Raw genomic sequence first — 17,046 nt, 5'->3', positions numbered from 1 at the left:
GCGTGTGTACACGCGGCGGTGATGTATCTGCGGAGACAAGAGCAGAGCAGAGAGAAAGGGAGGAAGGAGCGGAGAGGGAAACGGGTGCATGAACGTTAGAGAAATGGCTGTTTGGGGTTAGATCTTTCCTATCAGCCCCAAATCGATTAGCTGATTCTATTTCGTTTCCCTCCTAGGTGGAGAAGTCGATTATCTATCTATATATACATACATACACTTAGATCTTTAGCGATCACAGCAATCAGAGCAGCAGGCAAAGCGGATTGCAAGATCCGCAGGCGGCGGTAACCCGGGAGCGTCTGCGCCGCTGAAAGGGAGTCGAAAAGGGACCCATTGCCGGATCCAGGCGCAGGCGGCGGAGAGGGCGCCTTGCACGCCACCGCCGAGGGCGGCGAGACCATGACGGCGAGAGCGCGGAGCAAGGCGCTGCCGCCTCGGGATTAGGACCCACGCGGACGCGACCGGTCGCTTTGCGCGAGCGGGGAAAGCAGAGCCTCCGCCGCCGGGAAGGCGCCCCGCCGGCCGGGCTGCTCGCCTGGGGCCCCTGCGAGGCTGGAGGATGGGCTGGCGCCTGGGGCTCGGCGGCGCCGGCGCCCCGCTGCTGCTGCTGCTGCTCCTGGCTGGGCCGGGCAGCGGCGGCCGAAAGTACCCCAAGCGCAAGTGCCCGGGGGGCTGCACCTGCTTCAAGGACACGGCCATCTGCGAGAAGGTCAAGGAGATCCCACGAGACCTGCCCCAGAACCTCTTCTCCCTGTAAGCAAGCTTCTCTCCGGGGTGCGGGTGGGGGGATTGGAGGCGGTGGAGGGGCTCGGGGAATGTCGCCCCCCACTCCACGCAGGAACCCCGCTTCCCTTTCCCTTACACGCAGGCCGAATACATGCATATTCTCCAGGACCCCTTGCTTGGAGAAGGTGGACAGCAGGGGGTTATAAAGGAGATAAAGATAGATAGATGGATGGATAGATAGATAGATGATAGATAGATAGATAGATAGATAGATAGATAGATAAACAGACAGACAGACAGACAGATAAATAATTTGCTTAAGTTTACACTTGATTTGGGTGGCTCCGGTTCATTGAGGAGGGACTGGGCTAGGGGATTCATCTCCTAAAAGTTTGGGGCCAGGACTTGAATAATTTAGAGGAGGGGGTGCTATCTACAGATCCCCTTGACTCCCCCACCCTCTCAATTTCACCCGGCTCCCCTGCCCCACCAGCCTTCGAAAAACAGCCCCTTAAGGATGGGTGAGGGACCCTCCCAAAAAGAAAGGTGAATGGCTCTTTTTTAACTGCCCTCTCCTCCCCACATCGGAACCCTGGACATGGGGCCGCCACCGTGGGGAGGGATATTGCCTGTGAGAATCAGCAACCAGCCCTTGGGGTGTGCTCTCCCACCCCCTCCATTTCCCTCCCCGCCAATAGATGTGGCTGGATGTCGGTTTTCCTGCTTGGCATCGTTTAGCATATTTATTCATTTCTAATTGCAAAATGATGGCAGGGGGTTGGACTCGATGGCCCTTGTGGTCTCTTCCAACTCTAGGATTCTATGATTCTCTATGATTTTTGGCAGCACGTAAAGGTGGATGCCCTGCTTCTCCCCTCCCCACATGGCTGTGTGGTGCAGTGATGGTGGCTCCTTGGCGGTTAGCTATGAGGATTCTGGAAGGTTTCGGGGACCCAGCGCTTTGAACCGTGCGGGGGAGAAGAATCATCTCCTTCCCAAATTGTACTGGATCCGCGAGCCCAAGAATGTGCCCTCGGGGCCTTAGATCCCTTGCCTGTTCCCTAGAGCAACACCTCGAGTGGATACTACACAGCCCAGCTGTTACCTCCAGCGGTGGCATCCAAGGGTCAGGACAAGTGTCTATCCTAGGTGTGCCTCAAGTGCTCCCCCCCCCATAGACTGGAGAGATAACTTGCAGGTGAAAACATCTGCAGATCTCTCAGGGATTGCTCTGCTGTTGCAGAGATGCAGGCATGCAGCTCCCTGGAGACCCTTGGAAGTGAGTAGAGGAACCATAGGTTGAAAAGCAATGTGTACTCCAGGAAAGCTTAGAGAAATTCCACAGAAACACACAACCACTCTAGCTGCTGCATGAAAAAAACAGAGGCGTATTTCAGCTCAGCTTTCTCTGTGCAGCAATGAAGGGGTTTTTTATGGGTGGTGGTGGGAAGACAACAACATTTGGGCTTTGAAAGGCTGGTTTTTTGGGAGTTCTGTGGTCAGGATGCTTCGGGGTTTGAGCTCCTTCAAGTCTGGGCAGGCTCAGTTTGGGGCTGACTGTGCCATCCTTCATGGGGCTTGCTGGTGCTGCCAGGCTGCCTGCAGCTGACATCTTTCCTCACATCATCCACTTTCCACCCCCCTCCTTTCTCTTTCCTCCCCCTCTCCTCCTTCCTCTCTCTGCAGGTCTCTAATTCGCTCAGGATTCACCGAGATCTTAGCTGGCAGCTTTCAACAGGTGCCATCTCTCCAGCTGCTGTAAGGATTCCTGACACCTCGGTTGTGAGTGGTGTGTGTGGATAGACAATACCTGGCATGCCTTTTGTTTTCTCCATGCGTGTGAGCCACATAAGAAGCTGTTCCCGTAAACCTCCCTTTCAGCCTGTGTGTCGCCCAGTGACGGTGAATCTCCTTAGGTCAATTTGTACTCTTTCGCTGCCTCTTGCTTTTGGATATGCACAGAGCAGGTGTGGGGAACCTTTGGCCCTCCAGATGTGACTGAGCTAATAGCTGCCACCATCCCTGACCATGCTTGCTGTGTCTGATGGGAGTTGGCACTGTGGTCTAAACCATTGAGCCTCTTGGACTTGCCGATCGGAAGGTCGGCCGTTTGAATCCCCACCATGGAGTGAGCTCCCATTGCTCTGTCCCAGCTCCTGCCAACCTAGCAGTTCGAAAGCATACCAGTGCAAGTAGATAAATAGGTACTGCTGCAGCGGGAAGGCAAATGCTCTCTGGTTTCCACCACAGTGTTCAGTTGAACCAGAAGCGGTTTAGTTATGCTGGCCACATGACCCAGAAAGCTGTCTGTGGACCAACGCCAGCTCCCTTGGCCTGAAAGCAAGATGAGCACTGCAACCCCATAGTTGCCCATAGTTCAACCACATCTGGTGGGACAAAAGTTCCCCGGCAGTATGTGAATATATCCACCTAGCTGTCTTCTCTAGCCCAACCTGGTGGCCTGCAAATGTATTGGACTCCAACTCCCATCATCCCTGACCATTGGCCATGGTGCTTGGGGGCTGATAGGAGTTAGAGTCCAACAACATCTGGAGGACAACAGGTTTGGAAGGCTAGTTTAGTCAATTTGTCAGTTAGAAAGGTCATTGGAAGGGAGTAAAAGGTGCTCAGGGAATTTGTTATACACATTTTCATTTTTATACAAGTAGCATCACAAAAGAGGCATTTCCTCCAGTGTAAGAGACATCAGGCAGAATGCCTCTCCAAAAACAATGTCTGTTGCAACAAATGTGTGCATTGACTTAAAAAATGCTTTTCTTTGGAACAAAGGTTATCTTTCTGCAAATTAATGCAGATATCATCAACTCATCCATCAGTTAATTGGCTTAAACTTGAACCATTAATCAACAATAGCAGCCCTGAAATTGATCTGCCTTATCAGTGACTGTTTGCAGATGCTCCTGTGAGTGTGGATTACAGGAGGGAACTTGTAACGTTTCACGAGATCGGGCTTGTGGGTTAGTGCCGACACTTGATTTTGCGGTACATGTGATGGTGTCTGTTGGTGTGTCTGTGTGTGCCCCCCGTAAGCATGTCTCTCTCACATCTGTGCAATTGTATTTGTACATTTTCACGGATACTTACTTGTGCCCTACTGCTGCTTAAGGGGTGGGTGAGAGAATCTCACGCACCGCAAGCAGAGCCAAGTGGGGTGGAAATAGTGAGTAGAGGCCTTCATTCCAATCTGCGCTGGTGCAGGGCGGAGGAAGTTTCTCATTGGCATGATGGCAGTGCTTAATGAGAGAGGGAAAGGTACCCGTATGAATCCAGAACTGGATTCCAACATCATAGGAAGTCTCCTAACTGCAAGTGTGTGGATAGAAATGGCCCACACATGTTCTACAAAGAAATGCATATTCTGTGCATGCTCCAAGTCACTGTTTCCCCTGTCATTTTGTCACATAGTCCAACCTTGATCCCTTGGGTTGAAGAACAGATTTGGGGGCCAAACCCTGCCAAGGCATGGGCGTAGCCAGGGGGCGCAAGAGGGGAAGATCCCCCCCAATCAATTAAAACAATAGAAATACTTAACTAACTGACCAATCACGTCGGTTCTGCCCCCCCCCCTTAAAAGTCCTACCCTACCCAACAAAAAATCCTGGCTATGTCCATGTGCTGAGCTCTAGCTAATGACAAGAGCAGGGGGGGGCTGGTGCAGGATGCTCTGGCATAATACTCTGGGCACCCCATTAGATCTCTCCATTACAGCTAAGGGGTGATTGGCAGGCCCCTTTCCTTCCTGTTGACCTTCCAGCTGTGGGTAGACCAAGGTCTTGGTACTAGTGAGATAGCTCCTCACTGAGTCCTCTTTCGCCCACCATAGGAACACCAGATTGTGAGTGTGATTTAACTCTTTTGGACGGTAGTGACAGTAAACCTTGTTACCATGCCCTTCCAAACCTAGAGGGCACCTTGATACAAGATGCAGCGATTTGGGACGCAAGCCCTTCTCCCTGTCTTCCATCCCAGACTTGGTTACCGTCCCCGTCGTATGCCCCAGTGTCTGACCTGCCTGCTTCTTCCCCCAATCCCCCAACCCCTAGCTTGATCACTTACAACTCCCTGGAACTGATCGGGGACGACGCCTTTGTGGGACTCATACACCTGGAGTACTTGTGAGTGTGCAAGGGGGGGCGTCAGGGGAGGGCTGGGGGCAGCCATGTGCGTTGGGGTGGGGTGGAGTGGGGTGAGGCATAAATGACCCAGGAGGGTAAGGGGTTGGGATGGATATTTGGGGCAAGGTTGAGTCACTTTAGGAGGTGAATCCGTATTAAGAGAAGACAGGCAACTTATTAAAGATCTCCCTAGTTGACTAATCTCCTAGGCTTTAATTTTGTTACTTAATCTTCGCTTAAGTTTAAGTACACTTCCCTAGACTACAACATCAGTGAATTTTTTGAAAGGAAACATGCTGTTTTAAATGTGCATAATGGTCTGATTTAATAAATTAATAGAAATTATGCACATTTATATAAATAATAATAGGCTAATTAAACAAGCTATATGGCCTTTTAAACTGGGGGGGGTATTGGTTTTGTTTGTTGTTATGGTATGTATTTATGTGCTTTTATATTGTAAACTGCCCTGTGATCTACAGATGAAGGGTGGTATAGAAACATAATAATAATAATAATAATAATAATAATAATAATAATAATAATAGTGAAAGATAGGTTTGCAACCTCTTTCGGCTAGTTCAGATGTGACACCAAACCAATGTCGTACCAAGAATCATGTAAATGAGCCTCTGTGCTCGCAGTCGCTACTCCTTCCACACTACTCCTCACACTCTCTGGTTTCCTTCTGATGTAGCAGCAATCCACAGTTTGCTGTTACATCTGAAATGGGCAACCTGTGGTCTGGGCAAACCATGAATTCAACAAAACAGGTATATAAACCCAGTCCAAAACTGTGCTTTGTAGGAAAACTGTGGCATACACCAACCATGGATTGGTCTGGTTCAGGCCACTAAACTATGGTTTGCCACTAAGCCAAAAGCAAGAGAGGAATTCAGAGTGTGAGAGAGGTGAGATAGGAAGGTATGAGCCACTGTGCCTGGATCCAACACATACAGCTTTTATAGATAAGTCTTGCCATTTCAGGCTTCTAATCCCCTTTGCCCCCCGTCCCTGCTCCATCCCTTGAAGCCATGAATATCACCATTAAACTTCTGAGACTGGCTACCTTGTTTCCCTTTTAGTTGTCCCTCCACTGCTGTCTTCCAAATTGTGACTTAATTGTTCTTTCCACTTGTAGGTTCATTGAGCAAAACAGGCTTGAAGCAATCTCTAAGAATGCCTTCCGAGGTCTCAAGAACCTCCTCTACCTGTGAGTGATTTTTTTGACCCACTCCTAATCCCAGTCTATCCCTTAACACAGACCCAAACAATCTCACTTCCCAAGATGGCATCCAGCCGCCCCACATCTCCATACTTGTCCTCTCCTTCTCTCCACCTTACACTTCCTTGCATTTCCTCCAAACACCAGATTTCCATATGATGTTGGATTCCAGATTCCAGCATTCCCGGACCGTTCTCATCATCCCTCACTGCTCCCAACACCCCCAAATCCAACTCCCATCATTCCTGACCAGTAGCAAAGCGTCTTTTGCAGACCCTGTTGGTTCCTAATACATATCCCCTTTATTTAAACTGTGTTTCCTTCACTTCCACTGCAATGTTCGCCTTCCCAGCCCCGCAAACTGAGGATGTGTACGTTGCCTTCCTTCTAAGTGTTTTCCCTGCCAGTGTGGTGTAGTGGTTAAGAGCGGTGGACTTGTAATCTGGTGAACCGGGTTCGCTTCCCCGTTCCTCCACATGCAGCTGCTGGGTGGCCTTGGGCTAGTCACACTTCTCTGAAATCTCACAGCCTCACTCACCTCACAGAGTGTTTGTTGTGGGGGAGGAAGGGAAAGGAGATTGTTAGCCGCTTTGAGACTCCTTAGGGTAGTGATAAAGTGGGATATCAAATCCAAACTCTTCTTCTTCTTCTTGCCCACAGGAATTTGGCTAACAATAACTTGCAGACCTTACCAAGGAACCTGTTCCAGGGCTTAGATGCTTTGACTTCAGTGTGAGTGTGGGACTAAGGGGGGGGGGGAGGGTTGTGGGTGTGGAGTACATGGAGGATGTGGGGCACTTCCTGGCAGTCACTAATTTTGGGTGGGATTCAGTTGCTTCCTGGCAAAGTCAGGTTGCCACCATTAGAGTTGGTTGGGTGGTCTTGCGCTATTAACCCCCTTCCCTCAAAAGATCAGACCTCTTGCCATAATAAAAGTGAGGGGGGAATGCATGAGAAAGCACAGGACGATATTTGCTTTGGCACACGTTCATCTAACCTCCTCACAAACAAGTCAGAAGGAATGCTCTTGAAATAGCTAATGTTGTCTAACAGCTTAACATGAGTCGACAGTGTGATGCAGCAGCAAAAAACAAAACCCCTAATGCTATTTTAGGCTTCATCATCAGAAGTATAGGGAAGTCATATTCTGCCACACCTGGAGTATTGTGTCCAGTTCTGGGTGCCACAATTTAAAAAGGATATTGACAAGCTGGAATGTATGCAGAGGAGGGTGACCAAGAAGATCAAGAGTCTGGAAACTCAGCCTTATGAGGAATGGTTGAAGGAGCTGGGTATGTTTAGTCTGGATAAGAGGAAATACGATAGACATCTTCAGATACATCAAGGGCTGTTGTATGGAAGATGGAACAAGCTTGTTTTCTCCTGCTCTGGAGGTGGCACTCGGAACAGTGGCTTCAAAATACAAGAAAGGAGATTCTGGCTAAACATTAGGAAGAACTTTCTGACAGTAAGAGCTGTTTGATAGTGGAATGGTCTCCCTTTGGAGGTTGTGGAGTCTGCTTCCTTGGAGGTTTTTAAGCAGAAGTTGGATGGCCATCTGCCATGGATGCTTCGGTGGAGATTCCTGCATTGCAGGGGGTGAAATCCCTTCTAACTCTACAATTCTTGGATTCTAAGTGCCCATAGTGATTCAGTTACCTCTCCGCTGCTGGCAAGGAGTGCAATCAAAAGCGCATTGGAGTCTCTTGCAAAGGAAAGCCAAAGGGGAGGACCAAATGTCACAAGCTCTGCGTGGGTGGAGATTAATTTGCTCGACTAATTGTGGGCACAGTTGCTGAAGCAGCGACAGTTTTCAAAACAGTGCCACCCCAAGCTATGTTCACCATCCTAACCTAATTACAAAAGGATGCAAAAGTTGACTGTGCTGTAAGAAGGGAGGGAGCAAGGCTGGGGCAGGGCAAGGGAAGAGGGCAGGGATAGCCAACATGGTACCCTTCAGAAGCTTTTGAACTGAAACTCCATAGAATTGTAGAATTGGAAGGGACCCTCAGGGTCATCTAGTCCAACCCCCAGCAATGCAGGAATCTAATCCAACAATGATAACACTGTCCACATTTCGGCTGCCCTCACCCTAGTGCTAGTCCCAAACTGGCTTCTTTCCTGGCAGGGATTTGCGGGGAAATGCTTTCCACTGTGACTGCAAACTCAAATGGCTGGTGGAGTGGCTGGGCGAGACCAACGCCCAGGTGGAGCCCATGGAGTGCCGGTCGCCGCCGGAGCTGAACCGCACCAAAATCAGCGACCTCCGCCCTGCAGGCTTCAACTGCATCACCACAGGTAGGTCATCTCTTTCTCCCCTGCGCTTCCCCCACCCGGAAGAGGGTCCCCACCACCACCTTCACTCAAGGATGGCCCAAGACATTTTGTAAACCACTTTTTGGTCTCGTCTGATGCAAAGCAGTATATAAATACGCAAAATAAACAAGAACCCCCACCCACTACAGTTCTTTTGGGATTCCCTGTCCTCTTATTCCAGCCCCTCCAGTCTGTTCTCTTCTGCCACTCTCCTGTCTTTGTTTTCAACAGGAGTGCCAGCTTGGCTCCACAACCGTGGGTACCCGGGGCCATTGATCATGCATGGCCCTGGCACTGAAATTTGTGGGTGCCTGGCACCTTCATGGGGAATTTTATGGGTGCTTGGGCACCCAGGGCCCCAGGGAGTTGGCACCAATGGTTTTCACATATAGCAGGTGTTTGCTGATTGAGGAGTCAGGTTGCCTGCCCATCAGATGTCAAGGAGATGAAGAACTACACATCTTTTAGAAGACATCTGAAGGCAGCCCTGTATCAGGAAGTTTTTAATGTTTGACATTATATTATTTATTATTTTATTTTTACTTTATATTTTATATTTTGCTGGAAGCCACCCAGTCAAATGGGTGGGGTATTAATGTTATTGTTGTTGTTGTTGTTGTTTGGTTTCAGCCTTGCCTTCAGCTTCCCTGCTTGTGGGATTCTTAATGGCATCTGGTTTGGGATACTGGACTCGAATACTTGAGGGGTTTGAACCTCATGATGCTAGTGGACTCCAACTCCTGTCAGCCCAGCCAGGATGGCCAGTGGTTAGGGATGATAGGATTTGTAGTCCAGGATCATCTGGAGAGTCACAGGTTTCTCACCCCTGAGATAAGCCCTTTGGTCTGATCTAAGATGAGTACTTCTATGGTTCTTAGGTTCTTCATGGCTGTCGTGGGTGACAAACATGATCAGGATTATGCATGGTGTAAGGGGAAAGAGGATAGATGAGAAGCTTTTCTCCTTTCAGATCACTAGAACAGCTGTTTTTGGATTACAGTTCCCATCATTCCTGGCCACTGGTCCTGTTAGCTTGGGATGATGGGAGTTGTAGTCCAAAAACAGCTGGAGACCCATGTTTGAGAAACCCTGCACCAGAAGTTGGGATTGTCCAATTGAATTTTTTGGGGCATCAGTGCAGGGCAGACCAAAGGAAACACTTTGTCACCTGGTGGGATTTGCCACCCTGAGATGTGGTGGCCATGACTCTAGATGTCTTTAAAAGTTGATTTGGGAGAGTTCTGAGAGGCAGATAAAGAAATGTGTGCCTGAGGGTTTAAAAGCAGTACTGTAAATAAATACAAAAAGTCTGTGATGTGGGTGGGTGGGTGTTTAAGACCTGGGGAACATGCCCTTATTGATTAATAGTGTTTCAGCCAGCTGAGTTGTCCCCACTCAGGACAGGTGAAGCAAATAGAAGCAGAGGAGGTCCTTTCCTGTTCAAGTTCTAACCTCCACCCTCTTTCCTGCAGACCTTGTTCTCTTCGACACGCTACCTGAGCAGTCGCTCTCGGTGGAAACCTTCATGAACAACAAGGAACAGAACTTGGTCATTGCCCAGCCCTTCACTGGCCGCTGCAGTTTCTTGGAGTGGGACCATGTGGCCGGAAAATTCCGCACCTATGCCAGCATTAACGGTGAGCTATGCACCCACTTCCTCTCCTGGCTCTATTAGAGACCCTGTCTTACATCCTGGGAGGCAGAAGAGCTTTAGCCCAGTGGTAGGGTGTTGGCTTGACATGCCAGAGGTTCCTGGTTCAATCCCCAGCATCTCCAGGTAGGACTGGGAAGGTTCCCTTGCCTGAATCCCTGGAGAGCTGCTGTCAATCATTGCAGACAATACTGGGCTAGATGGTCAGAAAGTAAAAGCGGTTTTCTATGATCCTTATTAATGGACAAGGTCAGCAACAATACATGAGTGTGGGAGGAAAGCTTGAGAGTTAATGTTTGCAGGAAGGCTCATTGTGTCCCAGGTGCAGCGAGGGAAGGACTCTAATGTAGCTGCTAGTGTTAAATAGGCTGGCTGGGGTTTGAGGTGTGAGGCCAGGGATGGTGAACCCCTACACACACACCCAGACACTGTTGGACTCCAATTCCCATAAGCCCCTGCCTGCATGGCCAATGGTCAGACATGGTGGGAGTTGCAGCCCAGCAACCTCTGGGGGAATGTACGTTCCCTACTTGTGTTCTATGGTTCACTTGTGTTTTTATCCTCTAAGAAACCAATAAGATCATTAGGGCTGGGCGCTATATCAATATATCATCGAGTTTGAGGTCCGTATTGTGATATAGGCGTCATAATTTTTGACCTGGCAATATATCGCGAATTGTGATGTTTGTGTGTGCGCACCATGCAAAAATCGCAATGCGGGGGGAAACCGTGAAGCCAGCCCAATGCCTTTACATAGCTCCATCCTTATTTCAGACATCGTGATAGATGATAGATAGATAGATAGATAGATAGATAGATAGATAGATGATAGATATATCATGATGTTTAGATGGCAATATATTGCGATGTTGAAAACCAGATATCGTCCAGCCCTAAAGATCATTCATATTTCCCTTCTTACGGAAACCATGTCTCTGTAGTATGACACTGAACACTTGCCCACCCGTCCGCCATTTTGTCTGTGTTCCATTGGGCCTTCTCCATAGCTGCTGTTTCTTTCAACTGTAGCCTCTCTAACATCACGCAAAGGAGCAGGTCACCATTCGTTCTCTCCACACCGTCTCCACTTCCTAGGCTCGTCCACGGTGGTCTGCAAACCCCTGGTGATCGACGGCCACCTCTTTGTGGTAGTGGCTCAGCTGTTCGGAGGCTCGCACATCTACAAGCGGCATGAAGCAGCGGCGGGGGGCTTCGTACACATGCAGGCCATCGACGGCTCCCGCATCCGCAAGCCCAACGACATTGAGGTCTTCCGCGTGGAGGGAGACTGGTATTTCATCATGGCCGACAGCTCCAAGGCCGGCTCCACTACGCTGTATCGCTGGAACGGGCATGGCTTCTACTCGCATCAGTCTCTGCACCCCTGGTATCGCGACACAGATGCCGAGTTCCTGGAGATTGCTGGCAAACCCCACCTCATCTTGGCCAGCAGCTCTCAGCGCCCTGTCGTCTACCAGTGGAATAAGCAGCAGTTTGTCCGCCGCACGGACATCCCTGACATGGATGATGTCTATGCCGTCAAGCACTTCAAAGTCAAGGAGGATGTCTACGTTTGCCTGACCCGATTCCTTGGTGACTCCAAGGTGAGGCTGGTGGAATTGTCACTAAGTCCCAATTTGCTTCTCAGTAGGACAGGTGTGGGGAATCTTTGGCCTTCCAGATGTTGCTACAGCTACAGTTCCCATCAGCCCCGGCAATGGCGGTTGAACAATGCCTAGAGTAGGGTTTCCCAACCTTGGATCTCCCAAGCTGTTGATGGACTACAACTCCCATCATCCCTAGCTAACAGGGCCCATGGTCAGAGATGATGGGAATTGTGGTCCTAAAACAGCTGGAGACCCACGTTTGGGTAACACTGGTCTAGAGGGCCAGGGTTTCTTCAACCCTGCAGTGGGGGAATGTGCTTATGCTCCGTGAAAAGGTGTTGAAACTGCCCTTAGTCCACTCTCATTTACAGCACCGCCTGTTTCTGAATGTTGAGGTGTGGTGGGTGTTGAACCCGGCAGCCTAGAGGTAAAGGAAGCCCTGAACAGGGAAGTAGATATGGAGTGCTCCTGAAGTCCAGACACATTAGGCTGCATTAGTAGAACCACAGTTTCCAAGCCACGGCAAAGAAATGCCACTTATTCCACATTAACCAGACCTCATCTGGTGTAAAGTGCTCATTTCTGGGTGCTGCACATTAAGAAAGTAGCAGACAAATTGGTTGCGGTTCAGAGGAGGGCAGTGAAGATGGTCCTGTGTTGAAGAAACTGAGTGTGTTTAGAATGGAGACTATGATATGGCAGCATCTTCAAGCACCTGTCGTGCTTTATACAGAAAAGGACAAAGAGTGGTTGTTTATGTGAGGGAATAAGGAGCTACCCTGGCACAAGGCCTACCCTTGACCCAATAAACCATGGCTTATCAGCCCCAAACCCATCAGTTCCCTACGTGGGACTGCCCAAATTCTAGTGACTGGTAAGAAATGAATGAATTTGTTATCCTGTCCTGGTCACAGGTCTTTTTAAGTACATCAATCACCCAGTTCTTGGCTCAATTAGAAGTAGGATATGATAATATTATATCATTAATGTTGTTGTTGTTGTTTTATTTATACTCCACTAATCTGGCTGGGTTTCCCCCGCCACTCTACGCAGCTCCCAACAAAATATTAAAAATAGAATAAAACATCAAACATTAAAAGCTTCCCTAAACAGGGCTGCCTTCAGATGTCTTCTAAAAGTCAGATAGTTGTTTATTTCCTTGACATCTGATGGGAGGGCATTCCACAGGGTGGGGGCCACTACTGAGAAGGCCCTCTACCTGGTTCCCTGTAACCTCACTTCTCGCAGGGAGGGAACCGCCAGAAGGCCCTTGGAACTGGACCTCAGTGTCCGGGCTGAACAACGGGGGTAGAGATGCTCCTTAAGGTATTCTGGGCCGAGTTCGAGCATATCCAACCCTGTGTTGCACTTTGCTGGAGTCTCCATCTTTCCAAGGGCACCTGAGCTCACGTTCCTCTCTGCCACCCGCAGGTGATGCACTGGGACGGCTCCATGTTCCGAGATGTCCAGCAGATGCCTTCCCGCGGCTCCATGGTCTTCCAGCCGCTGAGCATCGCCGGTTACCGCTACGCCTTCCTAGGCAACGACTACTCCTTCAGCAAAGTGTACCTCTATGACCCCGTCACAGGGCTCTTCCAGCACTTCCAAGAGCTGAGCACCCAGGCCCCGCGCTCCTTCGCCCACCTCAGCATTGACAACCAGGACTTCCTCATCGCCTCCAGCTTCAAGGGCCAAACGCATATCTACCGGCATGTCATCAACGATCAGAGTGCCTGAGCCTGGTGGTGGTGGGGTTGGGGGTGTCAAGGAGAAGAGGCAGCCACCATGGGGAGAGGAAGGGCAGGAGAGGAGCCAGCCCCTGGAGGAAGTGCAGTGCCAGAGGCAACTACTAGGAAGGCAGGACGGGAAGCAAGACGCTGCTGAGAGTGCAATTCTCCAGCGGCAGAGAAGGGTGGAGAGGACTGGGTAACAGCTAGCCAGTGGGTGGAAGGCAGGCAAACTGAACAGCCACAATTCACTAGCACGTGAAAATAATGGCAACAGGAACAGTCCACAGAATGCTTAAAAAAATAAACAAAAAAACAACCGCTAGAACAAAGGATGTTGGAGATTGCAGGACCAAAAGCCCACAATGCTTTGCAGTGGGGCTAAACTGAGCATCTTCACAGATGGGGGTGTGCAGATTTGGAGAGGCAAACCTTGCTTAAAATCAATCCGAATTTTGTTCCCGGTCGTTTCCCCCCCGCTTAAAGCATGGATGCTCTCCATTTAAATACTGTTCCTCCTCACTAATGTGGATGAAGGCTTGTGTTTTCCCTCCCCAAGTCAACTTTTATTGTCTTTTTAAAAAAGGTTTCAGTGCAAACCGTTACCCCTTGCTTAATTTCTCTGCTCGCTTGTTGTTTTTACTACAAATTATTTCCCCTCCTTTTCAAATGCATGGTTGCTGTTTTCTAAATAAAATTTGTGCAATCCAGCAAAAGGTAAGCTGTAACCCTATACCCACTGATCTGGGAGCATGAACCCGTGGAACTCAATGGGACCTACACCTGGGTCTAGGATTGCGCTATGTCATTGAAATCCATGACATTTAATCGGCCGCTGCAAAGTCCCATTCTAGGTTTCCATTGAGACAAAACTGAAGAATTCCATGTATGGTTCTATGGAAGCAAGTGTCAATGGCATTCAATGAGACACCTGCAATTATTGACCGCTGGGTTGCATCAAATGTGTTTTTAATGGCCGTTTTCAGCCTTATGGTTTTTTGAATATTTTTAGGCACGACACAGTGTCTGGTTCTTAAAGCACAACTAAAGCACAAGCTTAGCTTTCAAGCACATGAGGTACCCCTGCTCCTTTTGATGTGGGTCAGGGGGAGAAAACCAAGGGGGCACAGGGTAGGCTGGACTCACTGATAGGATGGGTGAGCAAAGGAGACTACAGAACTGAGAAAGGCTCCAGGGAGATCTGCCATGCATCTTAAGTACAGCATTTATCCTTTTACCTGTAAATAACCAGCATGTTGTTCAAATCCATCAACCTTCTTCCAGTAGTGGGCAGCACTGGGCTGCAAGGAGTACATGCTCTTACTGGAATCATGAGGATATTGAGCTGTCATCACCTGGGCAGAGGCTGTTTCTCCGACAGAGGCAGACCGCCTTCTTCTTCTGTCTCCCATTCATGACGTGGGGGTCCCACAACATGCGACCAATGTAAATAATAATAAAAATAGTATATTGTTCGTGGGCTCATGAGTAGTATTGATTGCTGTGCACCTTCTTCCCAACTGCAACAACAGGTGGGTTGTGCCAATAATCATATCAAGGGGGGGGGGGTGCCCAGGCACAACCGTACTGTGCTGCCAGGTTTGTTGCATGCTAGACTCCATGGGGTCAGGGACGTGGATGGCGCTGTGGGTTAAACCACAGAGCCTAGGAGTTGCTGATCAGAAGGTCGGCGGTTTGAATCCCCACGACGGGGTGAGCTCCCGTTGCTCGGTCCCTGCTCCTGCCAACCTAGCAGATCGAAAGCACGTCAAAGTGCAAGCAGATAAATAGGTACCGCTCTGGCAGGAAGGTAAACGGCTTTTCTGTGTGCTGCTCTGGTTCGTCAGAAGCAGCTTAGTCATGCTGGCCACATGGCCCGGAAGCTGTACGCCGGCTGCCTCGGCCAATAAAGCGAGATGAGCGCCACAACCCCAGAGTCGGTCATGACTGGACCTAATGGTCAGGGGTCCCTTTACCCTTTACCTAGACTCCATGGGGGGAGCAGGGGAGAAGTTACTCTGAAGAGAGTGCACTGCTGTGTTTGCCACCGTTGCATTTTCCAGGAAACTTCCTGCAAGTTCAAGAACATGAGAGCCCTGCAGGACCAGGCCAAAGGCCCACCTAATCCCAATATTGTGTTCCCAAAGTGGCCCGCAAAATGCATTGGTTTCCAGCAGGACGTGAGCACAAAAACACTGTCCAATCATGATTCCTAGCCACTGGCAGTGGCTAAATGGATACAGCAGGCATGAGAAACCTTTGGCCCTCCCCATGCTGCGGACTACGACTCACATAATTCCTGGCTATGGATAGGCTCCCTGGGGCTGATGGGAGTTGCAGTTCAGCAACATCCAGAAGTCGCCATTTTGGCTGGAGGATGTACAAAGCTAGAACCAATTCTGAAATGGGAAGACATTTTCAGCAGACATTTGCGTTTATTATGGTGATTAAAGTTCACGGAGCAGTTGATACCTCAAGGTGGACAAAGATAAAAATTGTAATCTCGGTTACGTAATTCCCAGCTTCACAAATCTGCAGTTTCATCAAGCCAAGGCTACACACGCCTTGATCAAACTGGACAGAGAATCCATCCACAAGGCATGCCAAAGTTGCTGACAGCACCACTTCTTTTACTTGTGCAAGATCCATTTGAGGCCATCTTCCTAGTGCCTCTGGATTTAATGTTTTGCAGGAATACACCTGCTTCCCAAGTCTTCGTATTCAAGGATTTAAGAACCGCAGAGACGCAGCTATAAATTGTCAAATGAAGAGAAAGCAGCAGAGATCTACTATACAAAAATATGAAGTCTGGATCCTGTGATGTTAGCGTTATTTTTCCTTCTACTGGGATCTTTCTAGTAGCCTTGCATGCATACAGGCAGCAATATAAAGGAGAGTTTGCTCTGTACAACATGCTTTTTTATTATTCACTTCATTTTTGGATAGCTATGTCTTGCCTTTTAGGACAAAACCCTCCCAAAGCGGCTTACAGCTCAAAGCAATTAAGCCAGAGTACATTGCAGTAAGCAACATTTGGAAGCGCATCATCTGTAAACATTCAGCCAGCAGAAAATCGTTCAAGAAATGCCTTGCAATTAAGAAACAAAAGTGTTTGGAACAAGAGTGTCCACAGACAGCAAGTGAGCGGGGGCTAGTGGAGATCGCAAGGAAGTAAATTCCAGAGGTGCCATTGGGCTGCCACTAAGAGACACGGTACCTTGAGTGATCAACTACAAATCTGCAAAACTGTGAATTGTGTAACCCAGCTTCCAGGCTCCGTGCAGCTTGGAAGACACTAAAACAGGGTGAGGCCCTAGGGGTGTGATCCTTCCAACTTAGGGAAGGGCTGTGGTTGAGCATCTGCTTTGCCTGTTGAAGGTCATAGGTTCAATCGCTGTCATCTCTAGGTAGGACTGGGAGAAAGACTGTGTCCGAAACCCTGGACAGCTGCTAATGGAGCATAGACACTGCCAGCCTAGCTGGACTAATGGTCTAGATCTGTACAGGAGTTGTGAGTCCCAACAACTGAAGGCCCATAGGTTCCCCACTCCTGTCTTAGAACATGGGATAGCACTCTCTTGGAAATGGCCCATGCTTCCTGCAAAACACAAGCTTCCCTCCCTCCAGTTTCATGTTCTACATGCAACATCTTCACACA

At 49.2% G+C, this 17,046-nt stretch overlaps 1 protein-coding gene across 3 annotated transcripts; it reads left to right on the top strand.

Annotated features, from left to right (window-relative positions):
* On the top strand, positions 1 to 14,863 carry LOC309537134 (leucine-rich glioma-inactivated protein 1-like). 3 transcript variants are annotated; one of them, XM_082231684.1, is made up of 9 exons: positions 2 to 753; positions 2,413 to 2,484; positions 4,791 to 4,862; positions 6,004 to 6,075; positions 6,748 to 6,819; positions 8,216 to 8,385; positions 9,876 to 10,040; positions 11,150 to 11,658; positions 13,093 to 14,863. In XM_082231684.1, exons 1-9 carry the CDS (start codon positions 560 to 562, stop codon positions 13,396 to 13,398), a joined length of 1,632 nt encoding a protein of 543 aa, XP_082087810.1. In that variant the 5' UTR covers positions 2 to 559; the 3' UTR covers positions 13,399 to 14,863. The 3 variants fall into 3 exon arrangements, with proteins under 3 accessions (XP_082087811.1, XP_082087810.1, XP_082087809.1); XM_082231683.1 differs by having other exon boundaries at positions 11,084 to 11,658; XM_082231685.1 differs by lacking the exon at positions 4,791 to 4,862 and having other exon boundaries at positions 1 to 753; positions 11,084 to 11,658.
* The last annotated feature ends 2,183 nt before the right edge of the window (positions 14,864 to 17,046 follow it).

Source organism: Podarcis vaucheri (assembly GCF_965113315.1).
Source record: "Podarcis vaucheri genome assembly, chromosome: 7".
NCBI classification, from domain to species: domain Eukaryota; kingdom Metazoa; phylum Chordata; class Lepidosauria; order Squamata; family Lacertidae; genus Podarcis; species Podarcis vaucheri.
Note: the sequence above shows the minus strand (reverse complement) of the source record. Positions and strands in the feature narration are given on the sequence as shown.